Source organism: Argiope bruennichi, chromosome 6 (genome assembly GCF_947563725.1).
Source record: "Argiope bruennichi chromosome 6, qqArgBrue1.1, whole genome shotgun sequence".
NCBI lineage: Eukaryota > Metazoa > Arthropoda > Arachnida > Araneae > Araneidae > Argiope > Argiope bruennichi.
Genome location: NC_079156.1, coordinates 70,455,701 through 70,480,451, shown reverse-complemented (window position 1 = coordinate 70,480,451; position 24,751 = coordinate 70,455,701). Strand labels below are relative to the sequence as shown.

General features: G+C 30.6%; 1 protein-coding gene across 1 annotated transcript; it reads right to left on the bottom strand.

The window, feature by feature from the left end:
• Nucleotides 1-4,067: 4,067 nt before the first annotated feature.
• LOC129972531 (uncharacterized) lies at nucleotides 4,068-22,247 on the bottom strand. The gene is made up of 4 exons (XM_056086695.1): nucleotides 22,131-22,247; nucleotides 19,277-19,418; nucleotides 6,047-6,096; nucleotides 4,068-4,424 (listed from the first exon to the last, which is right to left on the bottom strand). Exons 1-4 carry the CDS (start codon nucleotides 22,167-22,169, stop codon nucleotides 4,233-4,235), a joined length of 423 nt encoding a protein of 140 aa, XP_055942670.1. The 5' UTR covers nucleotides 22,170-22,247; the 3' UTR covers nucleotides 4,068-4,232.
• Between the last annotated feature and the right edge of the window lie 2,504 nt (nucleotides 22,248-24,751).

Below are 24,751 nucleotides of genomic sequence, written 5' to 3'. Positions count from 1 at the left end.
AGGCACCTCATTTTTGGCGAGGCGGCGCCAAAGTGCCTCACGTGTGATGTAGATTTTACAATAAATCACATTTTAATTGAATGCCCATCTTTTAACTCCTTCCGTCTACACTTTTTTAAGTCCTCGTCATTAAATTTACAAGACCTGGTGGGAGAGAAATTCCACCCAAACATTTTTAAATTTTTAAAAACTATTGGTTTTTATATTTGTGTCTAGTACTTTTTAACTTCTGCTAATGCTTGATTTTTACAGCGTTTTTATCGCATTAGTGTTTCATATAGAACTATTAACATACTTGCACATTTATTTTCTGCATTTGTTTTTGGATACCTTTCGATTTATATTTTAATATGTGTGCTTTTACTGTCTGCCCTGTCTTCTTACCATTTGCTTGGCGCAGCATAGCCAAAAATGGCTTTTGCGCCAAAAAAAAAAAAAAAAAATCCTTTCTGTCTTCCTATTCGGTACGTAACACCACGCTCGCATGGTTTAGACTAAGAAATCCTGATAAAAGATCAAAATTGAACTATTTCTTAGAAATTATGAAGAATAGAAGTCGCTAAAGAATCTATGTCTGCTTTTTCAAATCATGTTTTATAAAAAACCACCAGGTTTATCATCTATATGATGAAAACACTCCTCGGAAAGTCGACTCTCTTGATTGGCCCCGTCTGCCAATCTTTTTCAGTGTGCTTCGATCATTTTTCTACAACTTAATAAAACTTCAAACTGTTTTCAATGATATTATGATCTTAAGATAAAATCTTATCTGTATAATTAAATCTACTATGAGCACGTCTTATAGCACTTCTGCTGTTCTCCAGATAATTCATTAAAAATAATCGATGTCAAAACAAATGTGTGCTTTCCAATACCAGCAAAAGTTATTCTGCAAATGAAATGTGCTTTTCTTCAAAATTTTTGTGTTTGAATTGTAAGGAATATTTTTAAAACAGACATATGCCCCACAAAAAAAAATGCTTCTAAATTATTGAGATAAAGTGAAAAAATTATTCCAGCACCATTAAAATTGTGTCGCGCATTTATTCCCTTTATTTCACACACTGATTTTTGAAATTTAGAAAATCTATTGATTTAAATATTTGACATTTGAAAAATTGAAATATTTTTCAAAAATTTTTAATTTTGGGTTATTTTATGTTAGACAATAGAAAGTTATTTAATTGCATGTTAAGTTTGATTACATGTTAGTTTTAATTACATAGCATTTTAATATTTTGGCATAAAATACAAGATCCATTTTAAATTTTAGGGTTACTAATATATATTGCTATATTTAAAAAAAATTCCTCTTATAATTCTTCCTCCACTGGCAAATTAAATTCGAATTAATATGTTTTGAATAACTGTTGACTTGGAAATATTCGAAAATAAGTATTTGGCATTCTTATTGAGAAGTGTTGTTAGTTTTAAAAGATATGTATAAAATGTTGGGTAAACCAAATTTACGAAGTGTGTTCTAAAGATATATTACTGTCTGTTAAATATTTCATAAATATTATTTGGTTTAAATATTTAATTTGGTGCAAAGTGTTAATTTATAGGTGTCGTTTGTCCCTAGGTAACTAAACAATCATCTAACAGACTAGTGGCCACATCTACTTTTGAAAATTTAAGGTGTTACTATTACACTTACTTACAATATCTTCTTGACTTGTAAAATTAGTTCTATTTTGTAATCGAAATATTTTAGTAATTCTCTTAAATTAAGCTAATTTAATTGCAAAAAAATTAAGGAAGTATAAATTATACTTGTTTATAGTTCGCAGTCAGCGAGTCGCATGATTAGTTATACAGTAACACTGATTTAAATTTAGTAATCCAAGGTTAAGCATGACAAAATATTTTTATTCATAAATCAATATTCAACTGCTTACCTTTTCAGGTTTCTAAGGATCAGTTTTGCTTTAGACTACAAGAAAAAGGTTTCTGTTGTTTATTTACAAAGAAAAAAGAAAAATCACCAATTTTCTGTCATCTTATGAGTCGAGGGATCAAATCACCTTAGACCACAAAAGGTAAGATAAACTGATAATAATTTACACACACAAAAAAAAAAAAATTTCTCAGGAGATATATGCGTGCGGATTAGCCCAGATCTGATCCTTAAAAAGTCCAAATACAATTGGTTGATCTTTAATGGGTTGGCTCTTATCAGGCAGAGTTTTAAGAAATATCTTCAGAGCTACTGTGAAACTTTGGAACGAAATTTGATATATATATTTATATATACAAAGGAATCAAATTATTTTTAAAAAATTGTATTTCCGTAATGGGAAAATTCCGAGATAATAATTAACTTTGACAATTAATTCAGCTAATGAATTTTTACCTAATTAAATCTGTCTTTTTGAGTAATATCCATCGACATCAATGTTGTGAAGATGTAGTAATAAATAATAAAGTTACAAAGGTGATCTATTATTTTTGTTGATGAGTGTACTGTAATATTTTCCGAAGTTGTCGCGGAGAAACATCAAAATTCAGCATTATTCTAATTGAAATTATAATCCAAATTACAAGAAATTCTCACCTAGGTATACATTTTTACTCCTCAAGATATATATGTGCCAAGTATGATCCTTGTAGGTCAAATGGTCTAGCTGTAGAGCGCCAGCACACATACACATTCATTTTTATTATTTGTAGAGATTTTTTTTCCATGATTTTCAACAACAAAATTTCTTTTTTGTAAAAATTCAGTCCATTTTCACTGTTTTATCGAATATTGAATAGCAAGATTTTCCTCCATTGTTAAGAACTTAAAAAAAAGGTTTCTGGTAATTAACTGAGAATTTTAGGTGAAAAATCAAAAATAAAAGTACATTGACGCAAAAAAGCCACGTGCAATCAAACAGCGGGGATGGTCTCCCCAAAACTTTCTCGCATACACTCTAATAAATGTATTATCCCAGTGAACGCCTTACATAGCATTGGCTTACAATAGTTACGAAATATTAACCTTTTGCGTGAATTTAGCATTTTTACTGAACCTATCCTTGGCGAGTTATTTGGCGATTAATTCCTGGCATGCAATTAATAGTATTACAAAATTAAATTTGTACTTCAGACACTTTTTTCTAACCTACTGAAACAAAAATTTGACACAAGATTACACTTTAATCACAAAACCACATACCAAATTTGACATATTAACCTTTGGGGGGGGGCTTTGAGTTATTATGTTTACATTTTTCTAAAAGTACAGACCAATAGATGGTCAATCCCTTGTTGGATGTGGCACAAAATTTGATAAGTATCTAGACTGTAGATGTTAATTTTGTGTATTCAATTTTATTTATCTAGCTCTCTTTGTTTTGTAATTATCATGCTATCTTGTATTCGAACACCGGACAGACAGACCTCTTCTAACCGGTTTTTGTTCAAAATGTGATAGAAATTTACAAATATGGCGTAAAGGCTGTATACTAACGTTCATCCATTTAGATCAATGCGTTTGTGAGTTATATTTGTCATAGACAGACAGACGGACGAACCTCTCCCAAATATGTGTCTTTCGAACATAGGACGGTCTCAAATGTGGAGATGCGTCAAAATCACCAGCTAGAAGTTTTTGATGATTTCTATACTTTCTTTATACTATGTATACGAGAAAGTAAAAAGAAAAAAATTACCTTGGCACTTAAATTTTTATTCTCACTATGATGTCAGGGACTTCACTTCATTTGATTTACTCCTCATTTGTTGGGAGAATCATCACCATCAAATAATACATAAGTGACATCGCTGACACACGGATAAACCTGATTGACGGACCGCCTCGACAGCCATCTTTCCATCACCGGCCACGATACAACCCTTCTCTAAGGAAATACGCCCCGTCATCGATGGGAGGAGCCAGATCCCCATTTTTTTGTGTACCCACAGGGATAACGAGAACCAACCACCATACCAGATGAAGGCCCCCCAGAGGGCTTTCAAATAATACATAAAAGATTTAATTTAATTTAAACACAACCAGTACTCCCACCGAACTAGTTTGTCATGAAAAACTACTAAAATGCAATAAAATAAAACGCACTATCTTATATACCTAAAAGGCATCTTTATTTTTCTGTAGTTTTAATACTTGCAAAATATTAACATAATTTATTTTTCAAAGGGAAACAAAACGATTTTTTTTTCTTTACTTTCAGTGTTACAACTTAGAATATAAAAGAAAGCAGCAATGTCGTAATCTTCTATGATGTTTAACGCTCTTCTGATTCTTCAGTTTCAGGCTCTTCTGGTTCATCTGAAGGTTCTGGATTAAATGTAGATTCTTCTGGTGGATTATCTGTAAAATCCGGAATTATTGTTGTATCTGGAGTTGAGATTTCATCTTCTGTCGTCTGATCAGAGGGCTCTTGGCATGTTTTGAATTTTATGATTGAGTTCACTTCCTATAACATAATTAAAATATATTAATATTAATCATATAATTAATAACATACGTAGGAGGTACTTTATATCATATAATTTAATCATAATATAGTTGGAATCTAATGAAACCTCTTGCATTTGTAGTTTAGTATAATCGTATGCGGTTTTTTTTTCTTTTTTTTTTTTAACCTATTTTCTAATATGCTCAAAAAGTTCCAGATTTCTTAAATATTTTTCAAATTTAAACAATTCGATCCATTTCTTGTTAAGAGTATCATGTAGCTGCGTAGTCAGAAGCGATATCAAGAGCCTAGTTCATAATTACAACATTCAAAATGTTTCCTCTTTGGAAAAAGATATCTTCTTTTTTCACAAAGGCATTGTAGATAACAACAACAAAATACTTCCTTTAAAATGTTTGCACCATAAATAAAAAAAGTCATAAAAGATTTTACATGCATGTTTTCTTCATTGATATGCAAATAATTAAATTTTAGAGGACCAAAACTAAGTTCATTATGATGATAAAGCAACAGTTTCACAAATCTGTAATGAAGTAAAATTATATATAAAATATCTCATTCCAGTAACTTTGCAGCTAGCTTCTATCCCTAATCTAGTACCATGTGCCTTTTTCTTCAAATGTAGAATTGATTTATGGAGCAACGATTCGCAAGTTCCGAAGAAGTGCGGTGAACAGCGACAAAAGCACTGTTTGGGTAATATTGTAAAAGAGAGACATGGAATTCGCATTTATATATTTGCTTAAAAAATATCAAAAGAAATATTTGTACAGGAAACTACTTCGGAGAAAGCCTCGAATAAAAATTTCTATATGCTCGTATTCTTTCGTAATAAGTTCTGGAATTTTTTGTATGTGATAGCAGCATATAGTTTTTTCTTATTTAAACTTAAGGAGTAATTTCTAAATAGTTATGGATTGGCTTATACTTTCAACCAGATAAATGTTTTAAATGGGTTAAAGATGTATATTTTTGGTTAATTGAGGAAAAAAATATATTTTTCAAAGAATTTCCATTGTTTTTCTTGTTGTTAATGCTCAAGTTATCTTAATTAAACTTGTTCAAATATTTAGAATCAAGGTATGAAGATTCGACTTATTTTTCCCTTGTTATTAGGGTTTTAATCAGCTTAAGACATGTTTTTAATAAAATATTTGAAATATTTTTACATTTATGATTACGATTTAACCTCAAAATCAGAAAAAAGTTGCTCATTTCCCTTGATATAATTATATTTACAAATAATACAGGCGGAAAATTTATATGAATCATATATTTATTAAATTTGAAGTTTAAAAATATTATGTTGGAGAAACCAGATAGACCAAGTTACACAAAATATTTTATAGAATTTTTTAGCAACCATTAATCATATAAAACTGGTACCCTAAAGCGATTGGTAACAAATAAAATTATTTGGAATGTAAATTTTCTCCAAATATTTTACTTGTTTTTAGTAAATTAGTATCATATTCAGTATTATTTTAAAAGATACGCAGTTAATTATCTAATTTATTTCGTACGGCCAACACGAATTGTACGTTGTACTTCGATTTTAGTAAATTTAGTTTCGATTTTAGTTTTCGCTCCCTCATTAAAAATTTAGAGCCACAACTTACTTTACATTCCAATTCAGGACTGCACAGAAGATCTTCAGTGCACACAGCTCCTAAAAATAAGTTTTATTAAATTGTATCCAATCATGACGTAAATATAACAAATAACATGTTAGAAAAATCTTAAAAGTTTCACATATACTTACAGGGTGATTCAAAAGTCCATAAACATTTGAAAACTCAATAATTCACTGAATAATGTAAGTAGAGAGGAAAAAAATTCACGCACATACTTGAAATGACTTCGGGGTTATATTGAAACCAAAACAAAGTTCAAAAAATGGGGTAAGATGACAAGTGGTTGTCTAACGTGTTGTGGACAAGACACAGCACATTTTGCACTCCGAGAGTCTCTCAACTCCCACAACTGCAGAATTTGTACTATCGAAATTCCTAGAAATGTCGTAGAAATACCATTTCATAAAAAGAGAGTCACGGTGTGGCATGATTTATTACATCTGTCATGACCGGGCCCTTTTTCCTGATTCTGCTTTTCCAAACTGTGAAAGCGATTTCTGCGAGGTATGCTGATATGTTACGGAATCGAATCGTCCCTAGCCTGGCTGATAAACACCTGCTGGAAGGCACGACTTCTATGCGGGATGGTGCAGTACCCCATATTGCTACACGTGTGAACTGTCTCTGCGTACCTCGTTTGTTGAGGATCGCGTACTGAGCCGCCACTTCTATCATACTTGTTCTGCAAATTCCCAGACCATAATCCTTGTGATTATTTGTTTGGGGGTTACTTGAAGTCGCAAGTCTACCGCAGACTTCCGATATCATTAGGAATGCTAAAAGACAAGATCTGGCAATTTCACACCATACTTACAGATATGATTTATTGGGCTGTTTACAACATTATCTCTCGGTTACGGATATTGTTGGTGAATGACGGCAGACATGATGAGGATTTGTTATAAAGAACATTGTCTTGACTAAAATTAATTGTTCTGATAATTATTGCTGTAGTTTTCATATTATATAAAGCGCTATCTATTGGCCATTTTCTGCATTTTTTTGTTTTATTAAAACCTTCTGTCATTTCATGCATGTGTCAAATTTAATCAAGCAATAATTTCAACATTATTCCATAAATCATTGAATTTTCAAATGTTAACGTATTTTTGAATCAGTCTGCACTTTAAATCCATTTAAAATCCATCATTATAAACCAAATTTTCAAATAAATGGTGGAACATTATTTATGAGGTAATGAGGTATGAAAGATAAGTAAGATAAGATATGATTAAGGTAAGATAAGGTATAAGCAGTGACGTAGACAATGGCATAACTTTGCGCACCGTAAATGTTGGTTCGAATTAATTCAGAAAATACTAATATGCTTGACTTTTCTCATAAAAAATTGGATCAAGTCTTCAACGAAGAGCAGCTTCGTTAGAGGACAATAATTTTTCCGTACGCTGATAATAATATTGTCGAAAAATAGATCACACTATTTATAACATAAATTCCTATCATGATCTGAAAAAATTCCGTGTCAAGAAAATTTTTGTAAGATCAGCTGTTTGAATTATTTATCATAAACTGTATATAGTTAAAAAGAGGGATTAAACTTTTTAAAAAAAATTCTTTTTCTAAATGTATAGTTTTGTTGTGAAAAGAGCACAATATTCCAATACATAATTAGATTCAAATACTTATTTAAATCATAAGTAATCGATCTAATGAGCTAAAATAAATAATTTATGTGTCATAAAAAATATTATAGTTCGCTAGATTAACAAAGCACAGAATACGGCGATAAAAAAAGAATGCAGACGATTTAAAAATAAAGAATGCACAAACCAGTTTTCATTTCCGTTTGAGCCAAGAATCAAATCTATTTGATTGTTTTGATTAGAACTGTTAGAAAAATATCCAAACGATTAATAAACATAAAATATTTGTTTAAATTATTGAACATGATAGAAGAAATTTATAAATTCATCTGAGACTGGAAAACTGAATTTTTTTACAAATCGAACAGGGAAAGTTTTTTTGGCGCATACTTGTGAGTTTTGATTTTCTGTTGCAGTATAAACGACCATGAAATTTTCAATCGTCTTCATAATCACCTAGCTTAAATCTGATGGAGCATTTGTGGGATGAATTTTTTTCCAACTCCTTTGCCAGAATGCAAACGATAAAGTACTGGCATGAGGTACTATTTAAGAATAATCTACGCAACTTTGGATTATTCTTAAATATTTTGGTACATTCTTAATTCTGCAAATGCCATCATAAATCACATATTTCCAGTTTCTGTTTCAATTCAAAAGTTTACGTTGGTTTCAATCAAATCCCACCATGAGCTAGCTCAATGTTATATTTAAGAGCTCTAAAATGAAAACCGGAAGAGCAAAGAAATATGATTTACTATTAAACAAGGATAACGAAAAAATAGAAAGCACATTGGGTATAAAAACTCCAAAATGTCCCCAAAAGCTTCTTTTGCCATTAAACTATATATACAAACCAGAGGTTTGTAGCATGTTATTTGCATCTTACCCCCAAAATTAATTTCGTTTTGAATTCAAAAATATATTCATTTAAAATTCGAAATTCATGCATTTAAATATATTTTGTAGAGTTCAGCATTAACAATGTGCATTTTCTCCCCTTTAAAATTCGAGCTCGCACAGGAGTAAACGAGAACTCTGCATTCTCAAACAGCGTTTCAAAAATTATGCGTGGAAAAGAAATTCTAAAAGTATATAAACAATTTTTTTTTTAAACTTTTTCTGCAGAATTTTTAGAAATTATGTAAGATGGTAAAAGAGTGAAGATTTACAGAAGCAAATGCTTACAGAAGAAAACTGAAAAGAAAAGGAACATCAAAACTTCTGAAAGTTAAAAATAACTGTATGATAACAGAGAAGGAAAAGAGCCGATTCCAAATACGAGAGTTGACCAGTTTATTTATTTAGAGAAAGGAGGCATGTGCAGTAGGAATGGACAGTGGAACCTTGCTTAACGAACATAATCCGTTCCCGAATTTTACTCGTAAGAGAAGCAATTTTTTCCCACAGAAATCCGAGTAAAATAAGACAATGCGTTCCATTCTGAAAAAAAAATATTAAATACTCAAACAAGTTTATAATGTAATGTATTTTTTATGCTGCATGCTTTTTTTACAAGGAAATTGCTTGAAGACATTTATTTTCGTCTGTATTTCAAAATTTTTGAAACTGAAGTATGGCATTATCGTTAAATTAATTTGTAGCGCACGTAGCTACAGCTTTATAGGATGATGCTTCTCAACAACAATATGCATAACTTCTCAACAATTCTCCATGCTTTCAGCATCTCACTGACTGGAAGATTGTTGCTGTGTTGCGTCTATTATTTCTTTCTTTCCTCACGAAATCTCTTTCACTGTTTCTTCAGGCCGCTGTGGCCTGGTGATAAAGTGTCGTCTTAAAAATCCAAGAGTACCAGGTTCAAGATACGATTCCACGAAAAACCGTCATGGTTGCACGTTAAATCCGTTGGGGCCATATGTTCTTCCGCCGTCGTGGTGTGGAAGTATGGAAAAGGGGTAAGTATTAAGCACCGTCCTCATCATCTGACAGCGGTTCTAAATTAGGAGGGGCCGCAGTGGCCTGGTGGTAAGGTCTCGGCTCGAGACCCGATTCCACCGAAGAACCGTCGTGTAAGGGGGTCTGTTGAACGTTAAATCTGTCCTGACCAAACGTCCTCCCGCTGTTGTGGTGTGGAGAGGGGGGTGCCAGCTCAGGTGTTGTCCTCGTCATCTGACCGCGGTTCAAAATGACGAGGTCCGTCCCAAAATAGCCCTAGTGTTGCTTCAGATAGATTTTCTCACAAGCAAACAGTGAGAGTTCTGATTTAAATTTCAATCAGTTATCTTTCAGTTTTGTTTAAAAGTTTCTCTTCCTACTAATTCGATCTTTTCGAAGATAGATGTCCTCTCTCGGATCGCACGCCTATTTGACCCTCTTAGTCTTTTAGGACCTGCAATAAGTAAAGTCAAATTCCTCTTGCAAAAATTAAGGCTACTTAAATTAGAATGGCGTGAGAAATTACCTATAGCAGTTTCCAACGAATGGACTTCATTTGTCAAATCCTTACCGGATTTAGAAAAACTTACAATCCCAAGATTTGTCCTATTAGAGCATCCTGTAAGAATTGCACTTCTTGGATTCGCCGATGCCTCGGAAAAGGGATTTGCAGCTGTTGTATATGTTTTTGTTCACGCAAAGAATGGTAATAAAAACTGTTACTTTCTTTGTAGTAAATCCATAGTAACACCGCTCAAGACTTTATCTATTCCCCTGTTGGAACTTTCAGCCTGCCTCCTGCTGTCCAAGCTAGTAAACAAAGTTGTGGCTGCACTCAAGACTGACTTCAAACTAAACTAAATTAGGAGGTCCTTCCCTTAATTGTCCTAGTGTTATTTTAAAAACGGTGCGTTAATATAACTGAACTAAACTCAATGGTTCTTTTGTGGTTATATTCTTCCACATTTCATCGATGTGGTTATTCTAGCTCCATAGCTTTGGCCAGAGTCACAAGTACTTGCTCAAACTCCTCGCATTCTCATTTTATAACGCTATCCGGTCAAAACTTTTCCATATAGATGTAAGGACTCAACACATATTGATAAAAGCCACGCCAATATAGCATGGGGCATTGTGGCCTCCTAGACGCTCGTTCTGCGAACGTTATGAACTTTACGAACGTGTTAGTGAACTTTGACCGTATTTGATGAAACAATGAAAACAATTTGAATTTCAGAGTACAATGAAATTTATTGTTGCAAATTAGGCAAAATAATATTTTTAAAAAAGGGCCAAAAATCAGAAAAATGTTTCACAACTATTATTATGTGACATCAATGAAAAGAATTTTTTTAAGTATAATTTTAGGATGGTACTAAATTATGCTACGATGTGATCGTTAAATGAAATTTTACTGTATTTTCAGGTATGATGTTATGGTTTTTTTCCGACGTGTACTACCCTGATGGGAAAAAAAATCAGCCAGTTGTTAGAGAAAAAAATATCCTACATATTGAGTTTTGCAATGAAGCAGGAGCTTAAAGCTAAAGAATTTATTCTGTTGTTTTAATTTTAATCGAATTTAGCAAGTATAATGATCACAAATAAATACAGGTCACTATTAAAACATTGAGGTGAGGTAAAAAAAAATTTCAAACTTAGAAACCAGATCAAATGAATTTTATTCATCGGTATCTCTATTTTTACTAATAATAAAGATTTGTGTGTGTGTATCTGTGTGTGTGCGTGTGTTGGCGCTTTACATATCTGACTGCTTGACCATCACCGACCAATTTGTGCACGCATATATCTTGGGGAGTGAGAATGTACACCGGAGCTCATCGAAACGATTTTTTAAAATTTTAATGAATCAAAAATTTTGCTGAATTCCGGCGTTTTCCCACGGTAACCTCCCAAAATATTATTGCATATAAAGGAATTGTGTACTATCTTAAAATTGAAATATAATTATCATTTCAATGATACCATCAACTTAATAGTTGTGAAAAAATTTCCTGAGTTTTTGGACATTTTTAAAAATTATTATTTTGCCTCATTTCCAGCAATAGATTGCATGATACCCAGAAATCCAAACCGTTTTTTATGTTTCATTAAATACAGTTGAAGCCCGCTTAACGAATACATCGCATAACGAGCAAACAAAAACGTTAAAAAAACGAGCAATATTTCGCATAACAAATGACGAGGAGACACCGTGACATCACGCTGAGGATCAGGTCTATTTCTCTTGCTCTTGCTTAGAACTTATTTGTTGAAATTTTCATATTTTTTTCAAAGTAGAATTGTAACAGATAAGAAACTTTGGTAAGTGTCATGATTCACGTTGTGATGTGAGAAAAAAGTTCAGTCAAACTTATCTTAACGAACACCTCCCATATAAAGTGATAGAATAGTCAACTCAGGAGACAAGTGGGTGCACCGGGAATATTGATATTTGTTTTCATATAAGTCATTTAAATATAACTTCATGTACATGGCTCCATCGATTGCTTGATATACAGATCGTTTTATTTTAGTTGTCTTATTATGTTGTTGCTGTTATTTATGGCACTTTATAAATCCGCTGATTGTTAGTTATCTGTCAACGATTTAAGCCGAGTGAGCGTCTCTTGTTTATTCAGTAGCGCCAACTAGGGCCAAGAATACGACTTAGCTACTTCATGCGTACATTCGCTTGCACAACCCCGTTTTACAGGGAGGCACATTCACACACTTCACAGACAGAACACAGAAGAACAACCATGCCCGAACAGAGACGCCCAGATCACGGGGAAGACGCGCTACCCCTATGTCAGGACGCCGGCTGTCTTATGTTTGTTCCTACCACCTGCTACTTCCTGTTTCAATGTATGGTGTCGCTCCTATATCTTGTTAAAAAATGATTCACTTTACCAGTCCTACTCATACAGAGTAGACGTACTTTTAATTTCCTTGTAATTGCTGATCCTTTATTCTAAGTGTTAATAGTAATAAATTTATTTTTATATTCAAGATGGATGAAGTCCATTATTCTCGAATTGTTCACTACCGATGAATTTATTACTTGCTGGCATATCGCCAGAGTTAGGCTTACCGCCACCATGAGATAAAATTGGTCCGTTCACGTTGCCAGAGGGATAGCGTTATAAAATGTCGTTCACGGCTTTAAATAGTCAAAGAAGAGCATTTAAAATCATTAAAATTGGAACTTTCATCAAGGAATTCGAGCCTTCCGATGTCTCCGAAAAGGATACTATATAGCTTATCACTAAGCTAACATCAGTCAATGATATTCTGCGGTGACTCGATCAAATAAAGTGTGAATCATGTGCTCTTCCTGATGATGTTGATTTAAAAGATGCTTTAGAAGTTGCTCTTGAATTGGAAGAAGATGCTCAAGAAATGAAGATAAGCCTTCTCGTATTTCTTTCCAAATATGAAAACGAAAACGGAACTGTTTGCATTATTCCAAAAGCAAATATTACCTTTGCCTACATTTAGTGGAAAATTTCAAGAATGTGAGCTCTTCAAATCTCAGTTTATGAATGTTATTGGAAACAACCCATCATTGGATGAAACTCAAAAACTCATATGTAACTAGGGATGACGAATATTTTAAGAGCGGATATTACGTAACCAATATCAAAAAGTCACAAATACAAGTGATCAATACTTTTTAAAGAGGGATGTGATTCAAATCCTTGATACGATCTTACTGGTGATATTTCGATTACAGGTTTTGGATCACGATAGAAAGTAACAATCGATACGATATCACTGAAATTTGCCGGAGCGGTGACTTTACTGGAAAGTAACAATCGATACGATCTGTCCAATGGAAGCTCTCGAAAGAAATCTGTGATTGGATTGAGAAGTGAACGGACCGGTTATTGGAATTATCGTATTGTATCATTGAATTGCATATCACTGAAATTTATCGGAGCGGTGATTTCACCGGAAAGTGCGAGGCTTCACTGGAAAGTGCGAAGTCACCGCTCCACTTTACGGGAGTGACCGATATTCGTATTTGATGATGCACTATTCCATACAGATCATTTTTAATTGTTCGTGACATGATTGACTTTGATTACATGTATTCTGTTTACTGCTGGCGCCATCTATTAGTAGAATATAGGACTATATTAAACATTTTAAAGAAATGACATATATTTTTAACTCACCTTTTCCAGAAAATGGTTCACTCTAATAAATAAATTAAATAAATAGTTTTGAGAAAAAAATAAAATTTAAGAAGTAAGCTGAAACAGATAAATTAATTCAATCACACGTTACTTAAATTAGTAAATTAAGTATTAATTACAATTAATAAATTTTATATTTAATATTAAGTAATAATTTTTGATTAATAATATGATTGAAATAACAGATATTTGGAACGCATATTTAAAAATAACAATAGCAATATTATTTGTTATTCGAAAAATCGTGGATTATGCATCTCTATATGTATCTGCTGAAAAGTTCTTTAAAAAACAAAGCAGCGTTCATTCAAGGTGATCAAGATACTTTTAATTCTCTGTTGAATGCCTTAGAAAATAGATATCAAAATAAACGAGAGTTAGTTGATATACACATATCCGAAATACCTTCGATTAATAAATTACATAACGAAAATCCTACTCAAATTAGGTCATTAATCGATGCTGTTAGAAATCATATGCAATCTTTAAAAAATCTAAAATTTGAATCTAATCCTTTATCTGATGCTATAATATTGCATGTGTTAAATAATAAAATGGACAAGGAATCTCAAAGCTTATTCCAATTAAGTGTGATAACGACTAAAGGTCCTAGTTTAGAAAAACTCGTTTCATTTTAGGAATTAAGATGCATGCAGCTAGAATCTGTTATTACATCAGATTTCACGACAAGAAATAACGCAGCAAAAGGTAAAATAACTTCCGTTTTCAGTGGAAATAATAATTCGGCTAGAGTTAAATCTTTTATATCCAAAAAGAAGCAAAATAAAAAAATGCGTCATGAATGAATGTAATTTTTATCATCCTTTATATAAATATGATAAATTTAAAAATCAATTCCTCAAAGGAAGAAAATTGTTAAATTAAACCATGTATGTAATCGCTGTTCTAATAAATTGAGCTAATAATTGCCCCAGTTCTTTTTTCAGTATAAACTGCAAAAACAAAAATATTAACGCAATGCATAATATCTTGCCTTGCGAAGACAAATATTACTAATCAAAAACTAAATTATCCTGCAGCGAGCGAAGCATCTGAGTCATCAGTAACCTTGGTTTCCAAAAGTGATTCTATTAGCAAAGGATTGTTTAATAATGCTATTATTTTTTTCATGGTCTTAAATAAACCTTCGTTGCGTTTTTTATTCTGCTTCAGAAAATAATTATTTAACGTTGAAGGCAGCAGATAAGTTAGGATTAAATAAAATAAAACCAACTTCACCGTACAAGGTCTAAATAATTCTCTTTCACGAGTTAATCATTTTGCAAAGGCAGCTATTTCGAACTTTGATGATGCATTTCACTTGAATGTTGTTGACATTTTCCTCACTCCCGATATAATAAAAGTGCATTCTTCAAAAAAGATAAATATTTCGGAACTTGCAATTCCTTCAGGTTGTATTCTTGCGGATAAAGATTTTAATCAACCTTCAGAGATTTCTTACTTGTTAGGAAGTGAACTCTTTTGATATTTTTGGTCAAAACCAAATAAAATTGCCTAACTCTGACTTCAAATTTGTAGAATCTAAATTTGGATTTGTTGCCGCAGGATCGTATAATGACAAATCTAGCTATCCTAATCATTGTTTCCTTTCAAAGGGTTTAAGTAACTTAAATAATACCCTACGCTTTTTTGGGGAAATAGAAAATATTTCCGAAATGCAAACTAAATTTAAAGATGAACTTTCATAATGTGAAGATCATTTTGAAAGAAAACACATTAGGAAACCTTGTGGTAGATATTCTGTTTCTATACCATTAAACGAAAATATTGAAAAAAATGTAAATTTAGGAGATTCTAGAACCATCGCGTCTGAACGCCTTGATCAACTCTGGAGATGTCTAGACTGTGTTAAAAAATTACAAGTTCTTTACACAAAATTTATTGAAGAATATCTTTCTTTATGTCATAAGGAAAAATTTTTGAAATTTCGTGATATGAAATCTTATGATGGATTCTTTCTTCCGCACCACGCTGTACTTAGATCTGGCAATCGTGCTCGTTCTTTAAATGTAGTTTTCAATGGCTCACAAAAAACTTATCTAAATATCTCTCTTAATGGAGTTCTGTGTAAAGGAGGATTTATTTTCTATAATGCTCCGTGCGCGTAAACATCTTTATTTCTTTAGCTGTGACATATGCCACATGTTTAGACAAGTTGAAATAAATCCTGAACAGAGACATTATCAGAAAATCCTTTGAAAAAAAAGGGTCCAAATGAACCAGTTAAAATTTATAAATTGAAAACGGTCACTTATGGAACAACACCCGCATGTTATCTGCCTATGCGAGTTCTAAAGCAACTTGCAATTGATGAGAAAGACAACTTTCCCATTGCATCTAATATTGTTCTGCAGGATTTTACGTGGATGATATCTTAACAGGATGCTCCAGTCCCAATGAACTTGAACTTTTTTAAACTGAACTTATTCTTCTCTTTAAAAGTGCAAGAATGAGCTTGCACAAATAGATTTTCTCACAAGCAAACAGTGAGTGTCCTGATTTAAATTTCAATCAGTTATCTTTCAGTTTTGTTTAAAAGTTTCTCTTCCTACTAATTCGATCTTTTCGAAGAGAGATGGCCTCTCTCGGATCGCACGCCTATTTGACCCTCTTGGTCTTTTAGGACCTGTAATAAGCAAAGCCAAATTCCTCATGCAAAAATTATGGCTACTTAAATTAGAATGACATGAGAAACTACCTATAGCAGTTTCCAACGAATGGACTTCATTTGTCCAATCCTTACCGGATTTAGAAAAACTTAAAATCCCAAGATTTGTCGTATTAGACCATCCTGTAAGAATTTTAATTCTTGGATTCGCCGATGCCTGGGAAAAGGGATTTGCAGCTGTTGTATATGTTTCTGTTCAAGCGAAGAATGGTAACAAAAATTGTCACCTTCTTTGTAGTAAATTCAGAGTAGTACTGCTCAAGACTCTATCCATTCCCCGGTTGGAACTTTCGGCCTGCCTTCTGCTGTCCAAGCTAGTAAACAAAGTTGTGGCTGCACTCAAGACTGATCTTCCGGAAATAACTTTGTATTTTGAATCCCCAATTGCCTTATGTTGGATAAGGACTTCTCCTCACCTTCTCAAGACATTTGTTGCTAATAGAGTGGCAAAAATACAAGAATTAACTAAAAACTTATCGTGGCAACATATATCGTCTGAAAATAATCCAACTGCCCTCCTTTCCAGAAGTTTGAATGCCCCAGACTTGGTCAAGGGTGAACTCTGGTGGAACGGCCCCGATCCTTCAAAGCTTGTACATGCTGAACATTCTCACAACTGTACTGATGACATTAAGAAGGAATTTAAAACTTCTGCAACTAAAACTCTGCTACTCTCAAGATTGTGGGAATCGGAAGTGAAATCATTTAAATTCCAACTAAAACGTGTAGCTGGAAATTTAAATTTAACCCTTGAAGAATTCATCACCTTCCTTTCTGAAATAGAAGCTGTGTTAAATTCACGCCCTCTAACTCCACTTTCTTCTGAATTTGACCATTTTGAGACTCTTTCTCCTGGCCACTTTCTAATTAGAAGACCGCTACAGTAGAACCTCAATTTATTGATTTTAAGGAGAATATTCTATCAAAATGGCAAAGAGTCACTCGTTTATCTCAACAGATTTGGGAAATGTGGAAGAGAGATTACCTAAATAATTTACAAGAAAGGAGCAAATGGAAATTTAACAAAAATAATTTCGAAATAGGCACTCTTGTTTCAGTTAAAAATGAATCCCTTTCATGGATCATAAGTAGAATTACAGCCGTTTTTCCTGGGAAAAATAATAAAATTAGAGATGTGAATATTAAATTTCCTGATAGAAAAATAATTAAAAGAAATATCAAAGATGTTTGTATTTTACCTACTGTATAAAAAAATATACTAATTATTAATTATCATTCTTGTATCACATATATATTAGTGTATTTGAATTTACTTGTTAATTTTTTTTGCTTATATTTTATTTTATTTAACATGTATTATTGTATTTTTGTTCTCAAATTTGTATTCTTTCATCTGTTGAAATTAGTATTTCAACGGGGACCTGGATGTTCGTACCACCTGCCATTTCCTGTTTCAATGTATAGTGGCGCCTCCTATATCCTGTTAAAATTACTTCACTTTACCAGTCCTACTCATACAGAGTAGACGTACTTTTATTTTCCTTGTAATTGTTCATCCTTTATTCTGAGTGTTAATAATAATAAATTTATTTTTATAATCAAGATGGATTAAGTCCATTATTCTCGAATTGTTCACTATCGATGAATTTATTACTTGCTGGCATACCGCCAGAATTAGGCTTACCGCCGCCATAATAATGTTCATTGTATATGGACCTTTCAAAATAAGACCAGTCCGATGACGACATAACACTATTAAAAATGCAAATATTTGCTTCATATATCTTCTAAATATTGAAACATTTTGACTTCACTTTTTCATTTATCTTGTAAACTAGGTGGATATTAAACATAATTTTCCTCCTTGAGCTTTCAAAAGTGAAAGTAAATCATATGGTTAAATACTTGATGAAACAATGAAAATGATTTGAATTCCAGGGAAACAATGTAATATATTGTTAAAAATTAGGAAAAAAAAACTTTAAAAACTTCCAAAATTTAAGAAAAATTTGTATGATTATTAAATTAATATGGCATCTTTAAAATTTTGAAATGGTATAAAATTCCATTTTGTACAATTTTTTTTCCGTGTATAAAATGTCAAAATTCAACTTAAATTTAATTAATTAAAATTCTATTTAAAATTTTAAAAAGTTTCGAAGTGCATATTTCCATCCTCCAAGGTAAGTATGTGCCAAATTTGATAGAAAATACATGCACATTCATCTTTATTATCAACAGAATTAATTGGAATCACATTTTCAAACAATCCAGGATAAACCAGCAGATAATCTATCGGTTGATATATATGGTTTGAAATTAGACACAGATCTATAATTTAGATGTAAATATAGTTTACTATAACTTCTTCTATCTAATTTACCTAATTTTTGAAACATTTATTTTGATTACAGTAATCATGAGACAATCAACAGATTGACAAATTTTGAATTTGACAATTCTGATACGTGTATCGGATTTCGAAATATGTATTTATCATTTCGAATCTAATAAATTCTACATAATAAACTCATAGTCTAATTTCATCAATCTAGATTGCTACAGTTTTGAATTATCAGATTTATATGGACATAGACAGAAAGACTTCCCATTAACGGATGTCGTCCGAAAATGAATATAGATGTCTACTTTTGGAATGAAAATCACATGCCAAATTTCATTCGTTGCGTCTTCTTAACTATCTTTTTCTGGAACAGTTTGGCATAGTTCCAAAAATGACTTTTGAAACTCAAGAAGTTCTAGAATATGAAACTCTTTCATATTATAAAATTGGAAATTAAACCAAAAGCTTGCATTCAGTTTAATTAACTCTTCAATCAGGAAAGCGCCATTTACTTACCCTTTCTTAAATAATGCAGACAAACACCGATATCAATGTCAAGCTTCAGATTACTAGGCCTGAAGCAATACTGATTTTCTTTGCACTTCATTTTAGCCAGGCCACATGTCTCCTCTCCTTCTCCTCTCACACACAGGGCTATCTGTAAATAAATTAACATAAGAAAATTTTATTTAACAAGCACACAAAAAGCCTTTAATTTTAACACGTTCACAGTACCGCTACTTTCCGTTTGGCAATAAAAATACATTTGTTCTAAATATATTTAGAACAATACTACTAAATTTATACTATTTACTTTTTTTTACTTACAAATAATATAAATATAAATCTGAACTTTTTTACAGATATTTAATTCTATAGAACACATATATCAGTGGAATTCCGAAAACCTCGATCAAATCAAATAAAAATTAAATTTCTTTTTTCAGATTTAACTTTATTTTAAATTTACTTCAATCCTAATTAATCTATCATAATGACAGACGATTCATTGCAAAAAACTTTTTATACCTTTAATTTTCCAAATTAATTTTTTCTCCTAATTACCTATTATTTACATGCAGAATCTTTCATTTCTCCCTTAAACTGAAACATACATTATCGTCTGCTTTCGATGTCCAATCAAACAACTTAGAGGATTAGATACGTATGTGCTTTTTCCAGATCAAAGTACAATTCCATTGTAAAATTAAGTTATGAAAAATAATAAGTGGTTTTATAGCTTATGAATGTTAAATTTTCTGATGTCATGATAACAAGTGAATACAGAATTCATGTGTTTTCTTATACATTTTATCTTTCTGCATATCATTCCAAATAATTTTTCTTTAATTTTTCAAAGTTGAAAATCCTTATAAATTGTTTCCTTATTTTATTATCATTTCTTATATGTTTGTAAATTCTTTACATAATTATTTTTGTTTTTTCTACTGTAAATATTTTAGTATTTAATAAAATTCTCGTAACATGCCCATCAAACCTTTCAGTGACCAGAATGATTATTAGGATTATAAGATGGCGTTCTGTTCAGTATAACTTTAAGCATAATGACTTTTTTTATTATATGATCAAATTTTTCATGTGATTTTTATTAAGTGTACATAATTTATATAGAAGATTTTCATAACTTCTAAAGCTATTGATAGTTTCAGTATGAATTTAAAAAGAAAAAGAAATTTTTATTTTAAAAATTTAGAATTTCTAGTTATTAATTTATGTTATTTAAGTAATATAACTAAATTATACACTATATATATTTTTTTTCAGAAATAATAAACAATATAAATATATATTTTTTTCAGAATCCTATTTGGCATGCAATGTATGCTTTATATAAATGAATGATTTAGATTCTTATTCTTCTAATATTAGTTTAAAAATTAAAAAAAAAAATTATCTTTATAAAGTATAAATTTTACCAAGTTACAGAGTAAAAGCATTTGTTGTAATTTATTATTTAACTATTTATGTAGCTTAAATATATATTTTATTATAAGTTAAATGCAATTATTATTATTTAAATAAAATTCATTCTTGATAAAATTCACAAATAAACTAAATTAATACTCATATTTTTAACAAACAGTAAACAATTAACGATTAACTTTTTTACAGTTAAATATAAGGCCTAAATCATTGATTTCATTAGTTGAGATGTTTTGTGCATCAAAATTTAAATCAAATAATGCAATTTTGTGTTCTGTTCCTTTCTTTCTTTTCTGTCATTTTTCTTATTTATTTCATGATTGTTTGTAGTAATTAATGTTTGCAAATTACGAAAAAAATTAACTAAATTTAATGATTCATCAAAATTGGATGATTAAGGCTAGTTTGCAAAATTTAAATGATGTTTGAAGCATTTTTATTTTTAGATCCTATTATTTAATTTCATTGTAATTTTAATTAGCGTGCTTCCTGGCATAAAGCTTCTGAAGACAAAGAGAGATTGTGAGGAATAAAGTTTTAATAAAACCAGCAGGAGTAGTCTCTATAAAACTTTCCCGCATACTCTTTAATGAACTTGCTATGCAGGAGAATGCCTTATTGGTGTGCCAGAGTTACGAAATATTAACTTTTAGTATGAATTTAGCATTTTTAATGAATGTATCGTGTCATACTTGGAGACATATTTGGCGATTAATCCCTGGCATGAGTTAACAGCATCCAAAAATCGAATTTGTGTTTTAGATATGTTTTTCTCAATAGATTGAAATTTGACACAAAACTGCACTTGTAGTCACAAAATACCATACCAAATTTGATTATATTTAAGTCGTCGCTTTTCTGAATTATCGCGTTTACATGTTTCTCAAAATACAGACCGATAGGCAGTCAAAATTTGACTCAAAATTTGACAGCTATAAATGTTAAATATATGTACCAAATTTTATCTATCTAGCTCTCTTCGTTTTGTAATTATTGAGTTAACTTAGATTCGAACAGCCAGATAGATAGGTTTCCGCTTAATAGATTTTATTCAAAATTTGACAGAAATCTGCAAATGTTATGTATAGAAAGTATACCAAATTTCATCCGTCTAGCTCAAAGTGCTTTTGAGTTACCTTTCTCATGCGGACATTTACTAAAAATATGTTTTTTGAACTCAGAGAAGGCGAAAACGTAAAGATTCGTAAAAATCTCGAGTTCGAATTTTTTGACGATTGCTATACTTTCTGTATACTATGTATACGAAAAGTAAAGAAAGGGGCAGCTGTTTTGATATTTGTCTGTTTATGTTAGTATATTTCTGGTAACATAATATATTTAAAATCAATTCAGTATTTTTTTAAAATTTTATCTAGATAAAAACAGATACATTTTCATGGAAAAAAAATGAAATAAAATTTCTTACCAAGAACACTAAGAAAAATGATAAAAACGCAGCGTTCATTTTGTACTACTTATCTGTTCAACCTGAACAATGTTTAGCATGCCTCAGCACCTTTTTATACTAACCATTCATAAATTATTGCATCCAAAAATCTCTAGATATGAAATATGGAACATCTGGTGTCTTAGAAATAATTCTCACAAACATTTGTGAGAAATTCTCCCTGGCGATAACACAAACAAGATCAAAATAGATTTTTTTTTTGCATGTGAATTCTTATCATCTGTTAAATTAATCTTTTAACCACACGAGTTCTGGTTCTTTTTTTAGTTCTTGTTCAGAATTTGTCGTCGCAATTGTGTTTCTAAAATTGCAGTATTCTTAGAGAAAACGATTTTTTTTTTAAAAAAAAAGCATAATCGTAATATTTTAGGATTCTTGGGACTCTCCAACTTCAAATTTTTTTATTTTTTCGAAAAAAATAAAATAAATACATGTTAGAGTCCCGTCTTTTCTGAATATTTTAATGATACCACCAAAACTTCCAGAGTTATCGAGAAAAAAAAATAAAACAACACCGATTAAATGCAAACAGAAACTTCCTCTACTAGAATGTCAAAAGATATACAACCACAGCATTTTTTGATGCACTTAGATACAAAAAAAAAAAAAAAAAAAAAAAAACAACATTTCAAAAGAAATGGCATAGTTTAAGCTAACTAAGTGCAGTGCCTGTCCCTTTGAAGTTTTTCATTTGAATTACTTCGTTCAAATTCTTTTTTTACTGTTTTTTCTTATTTTTTAATTTTTTAAAAAATTTTTAGCATTATTTTTAAAAACAACAATTGAATCTTGTCTCGAAAACTATATATCGTATTAATCTAAATTTTTATTATAAGCTCCTCTGTGACTTATACATTAATTTTTTGGATTAATTATTCATAGAAAAAAATTTACATGCATTCTAATTCGATTTTTTCTTTACAATTATTTAAAATAATTAAAATGTTTTTTAAAGATTTTTTTTTCAAATAAGTTTTTTTTAAAAGTATGTATAATTTCAAAAACTGGATATTTTTCTGCAAGTCGGTGTTATTTTTGTTAATGTTGTCCAATTTTTATATTCGGAATCATGTAAAATACTGATTTTTAAGATTTTGAAAAAATATCCTATTTTTATTTCTTTATAAACTTTTAAATTTTTCTTAAAATTATATGAAAACATGAAAAATAATGTAATTGGACATGAATATTCTATGGTTAAATTTTTATTTATTATTTTTTTTTTCATTCACAAATTAGATCGATTGAGAAAAGTAGGCTTTTTCTTTTTGCTTCCATGGGAATGGAAGAGCTGGACTTCTTATTAAAACTCCATAATAAAAAGTCGTTTCAAATTTTGATCCAATTTATTACAACTCGATCTGATATCAAGTTCATTTACATCTAAACAGTGAAAAATAAAATTAAAGGAAAGATCTTGAAATTTTGATTTCATAAATTAGTTAAAACATAGAATATATTTCTTCAGCCAAAGATAAGATTAAGCTAAGGGTTAAATCAAAAATTGTAAAAGCATAAGCATTGATATAAGTACTCTACGTACGTTAGAATTTCAATCACTTTCATAATACATTTTAATTTTAATGAATATTTATAAAATTTTTACATATGATATTCATATTAATTTGATTTCTTGAACATATTGTTTTCAGCAACATGTTCGATTTTTGCTTTAACCTCCCAAATTTTTCGCCAAAAAAAAAAAAAAAAAAATGTTTTCTGCATTTAGATTTACAAAAGCTTAGTTCTTTTTTTTTTTCTTTCTTTCTTTAAAAATAACTTTTATTGCTTAAATAACCACCATTCGTGATTATCTGGTTCGCTAAACATCATGCTCATAATAAACAAATATTTCAATTAAATATTTTATGTGGTTTGATTTCAATGGCTAATTCAGAAAAGCATATTTAAATTTCAAACTTTGATAGATATGAAACTTGTGCTATTTAAAAAGCATTATGACGTTCTATTCATTGTGCTAAATAACGGATAAGAATGTCGCTAATTTTCTGCCATTTAATCGAAAATTTGTATAATTTGAATAATAAACTATAATTTCTTTTGAAATTGTATTTTATTTGTAAGTTCTGCAAAATTTCTAAATCGTATTAAAAGCATGCCTTAAAGCCCTTTAAAGGGCCAATTTTTTCTGCTCATGGTATATTAAAATACTTTTAGGATTGAGTTTGCCTTAAGAAAAGGGATTCATTTAGCTTATTAGATTAATTTAATTTGATTTATTAATTATTTTTGTTAATTAATAATTAAGTAAAAATAAATGTACGCCATTTTCTGTGAGATAAGGAGCTGAAGCATATAAGCTTCTGTCTCATTCAAAAATTTGTGAGAACATTTGCTAACCTAAATATTCCCTTATAAAGATTGATGAATTTGGTGGGAAGCATACTTCCCACGGCCCTAGAAAGGGTTAAAATGGGGAAACAAGGCATAACATCATCAACAACCGTTATCAACAATAAAGGAAAATTTTAGGGTAAAATATTTGCTGCAGCAATGAAAAAAAAATGAATTTCTTTCAATGAATTGTTGCAAAATAAACTTAAAAGTATTTTAACGTT

Excerpts from the sequence above, each read along its gene's own strand:
- LOC129972531 (XM_056086695.1), bottom strand. The coding sequence starts at position 22,169 with ATGAACGCTGCGTTTTTATCATTTTTCTTAGTGTTCTTG. Across the intron at positions 19,419-22,130 it reads CATTTTTCTTAGTGTTCTTG|ATAGCCCTGTGTGTGAGAGG; the intron begins GTAAGAAATTTT and ends ATTTATTTACAG. Across the intron at positions 4,425-6,046 it reads GTCCTGAATTGGAATGTAAA|GAAGTGAACTCAATCATAAA; the intron begins GTAAGTTGTGGC and ends ATTATGTTATAG.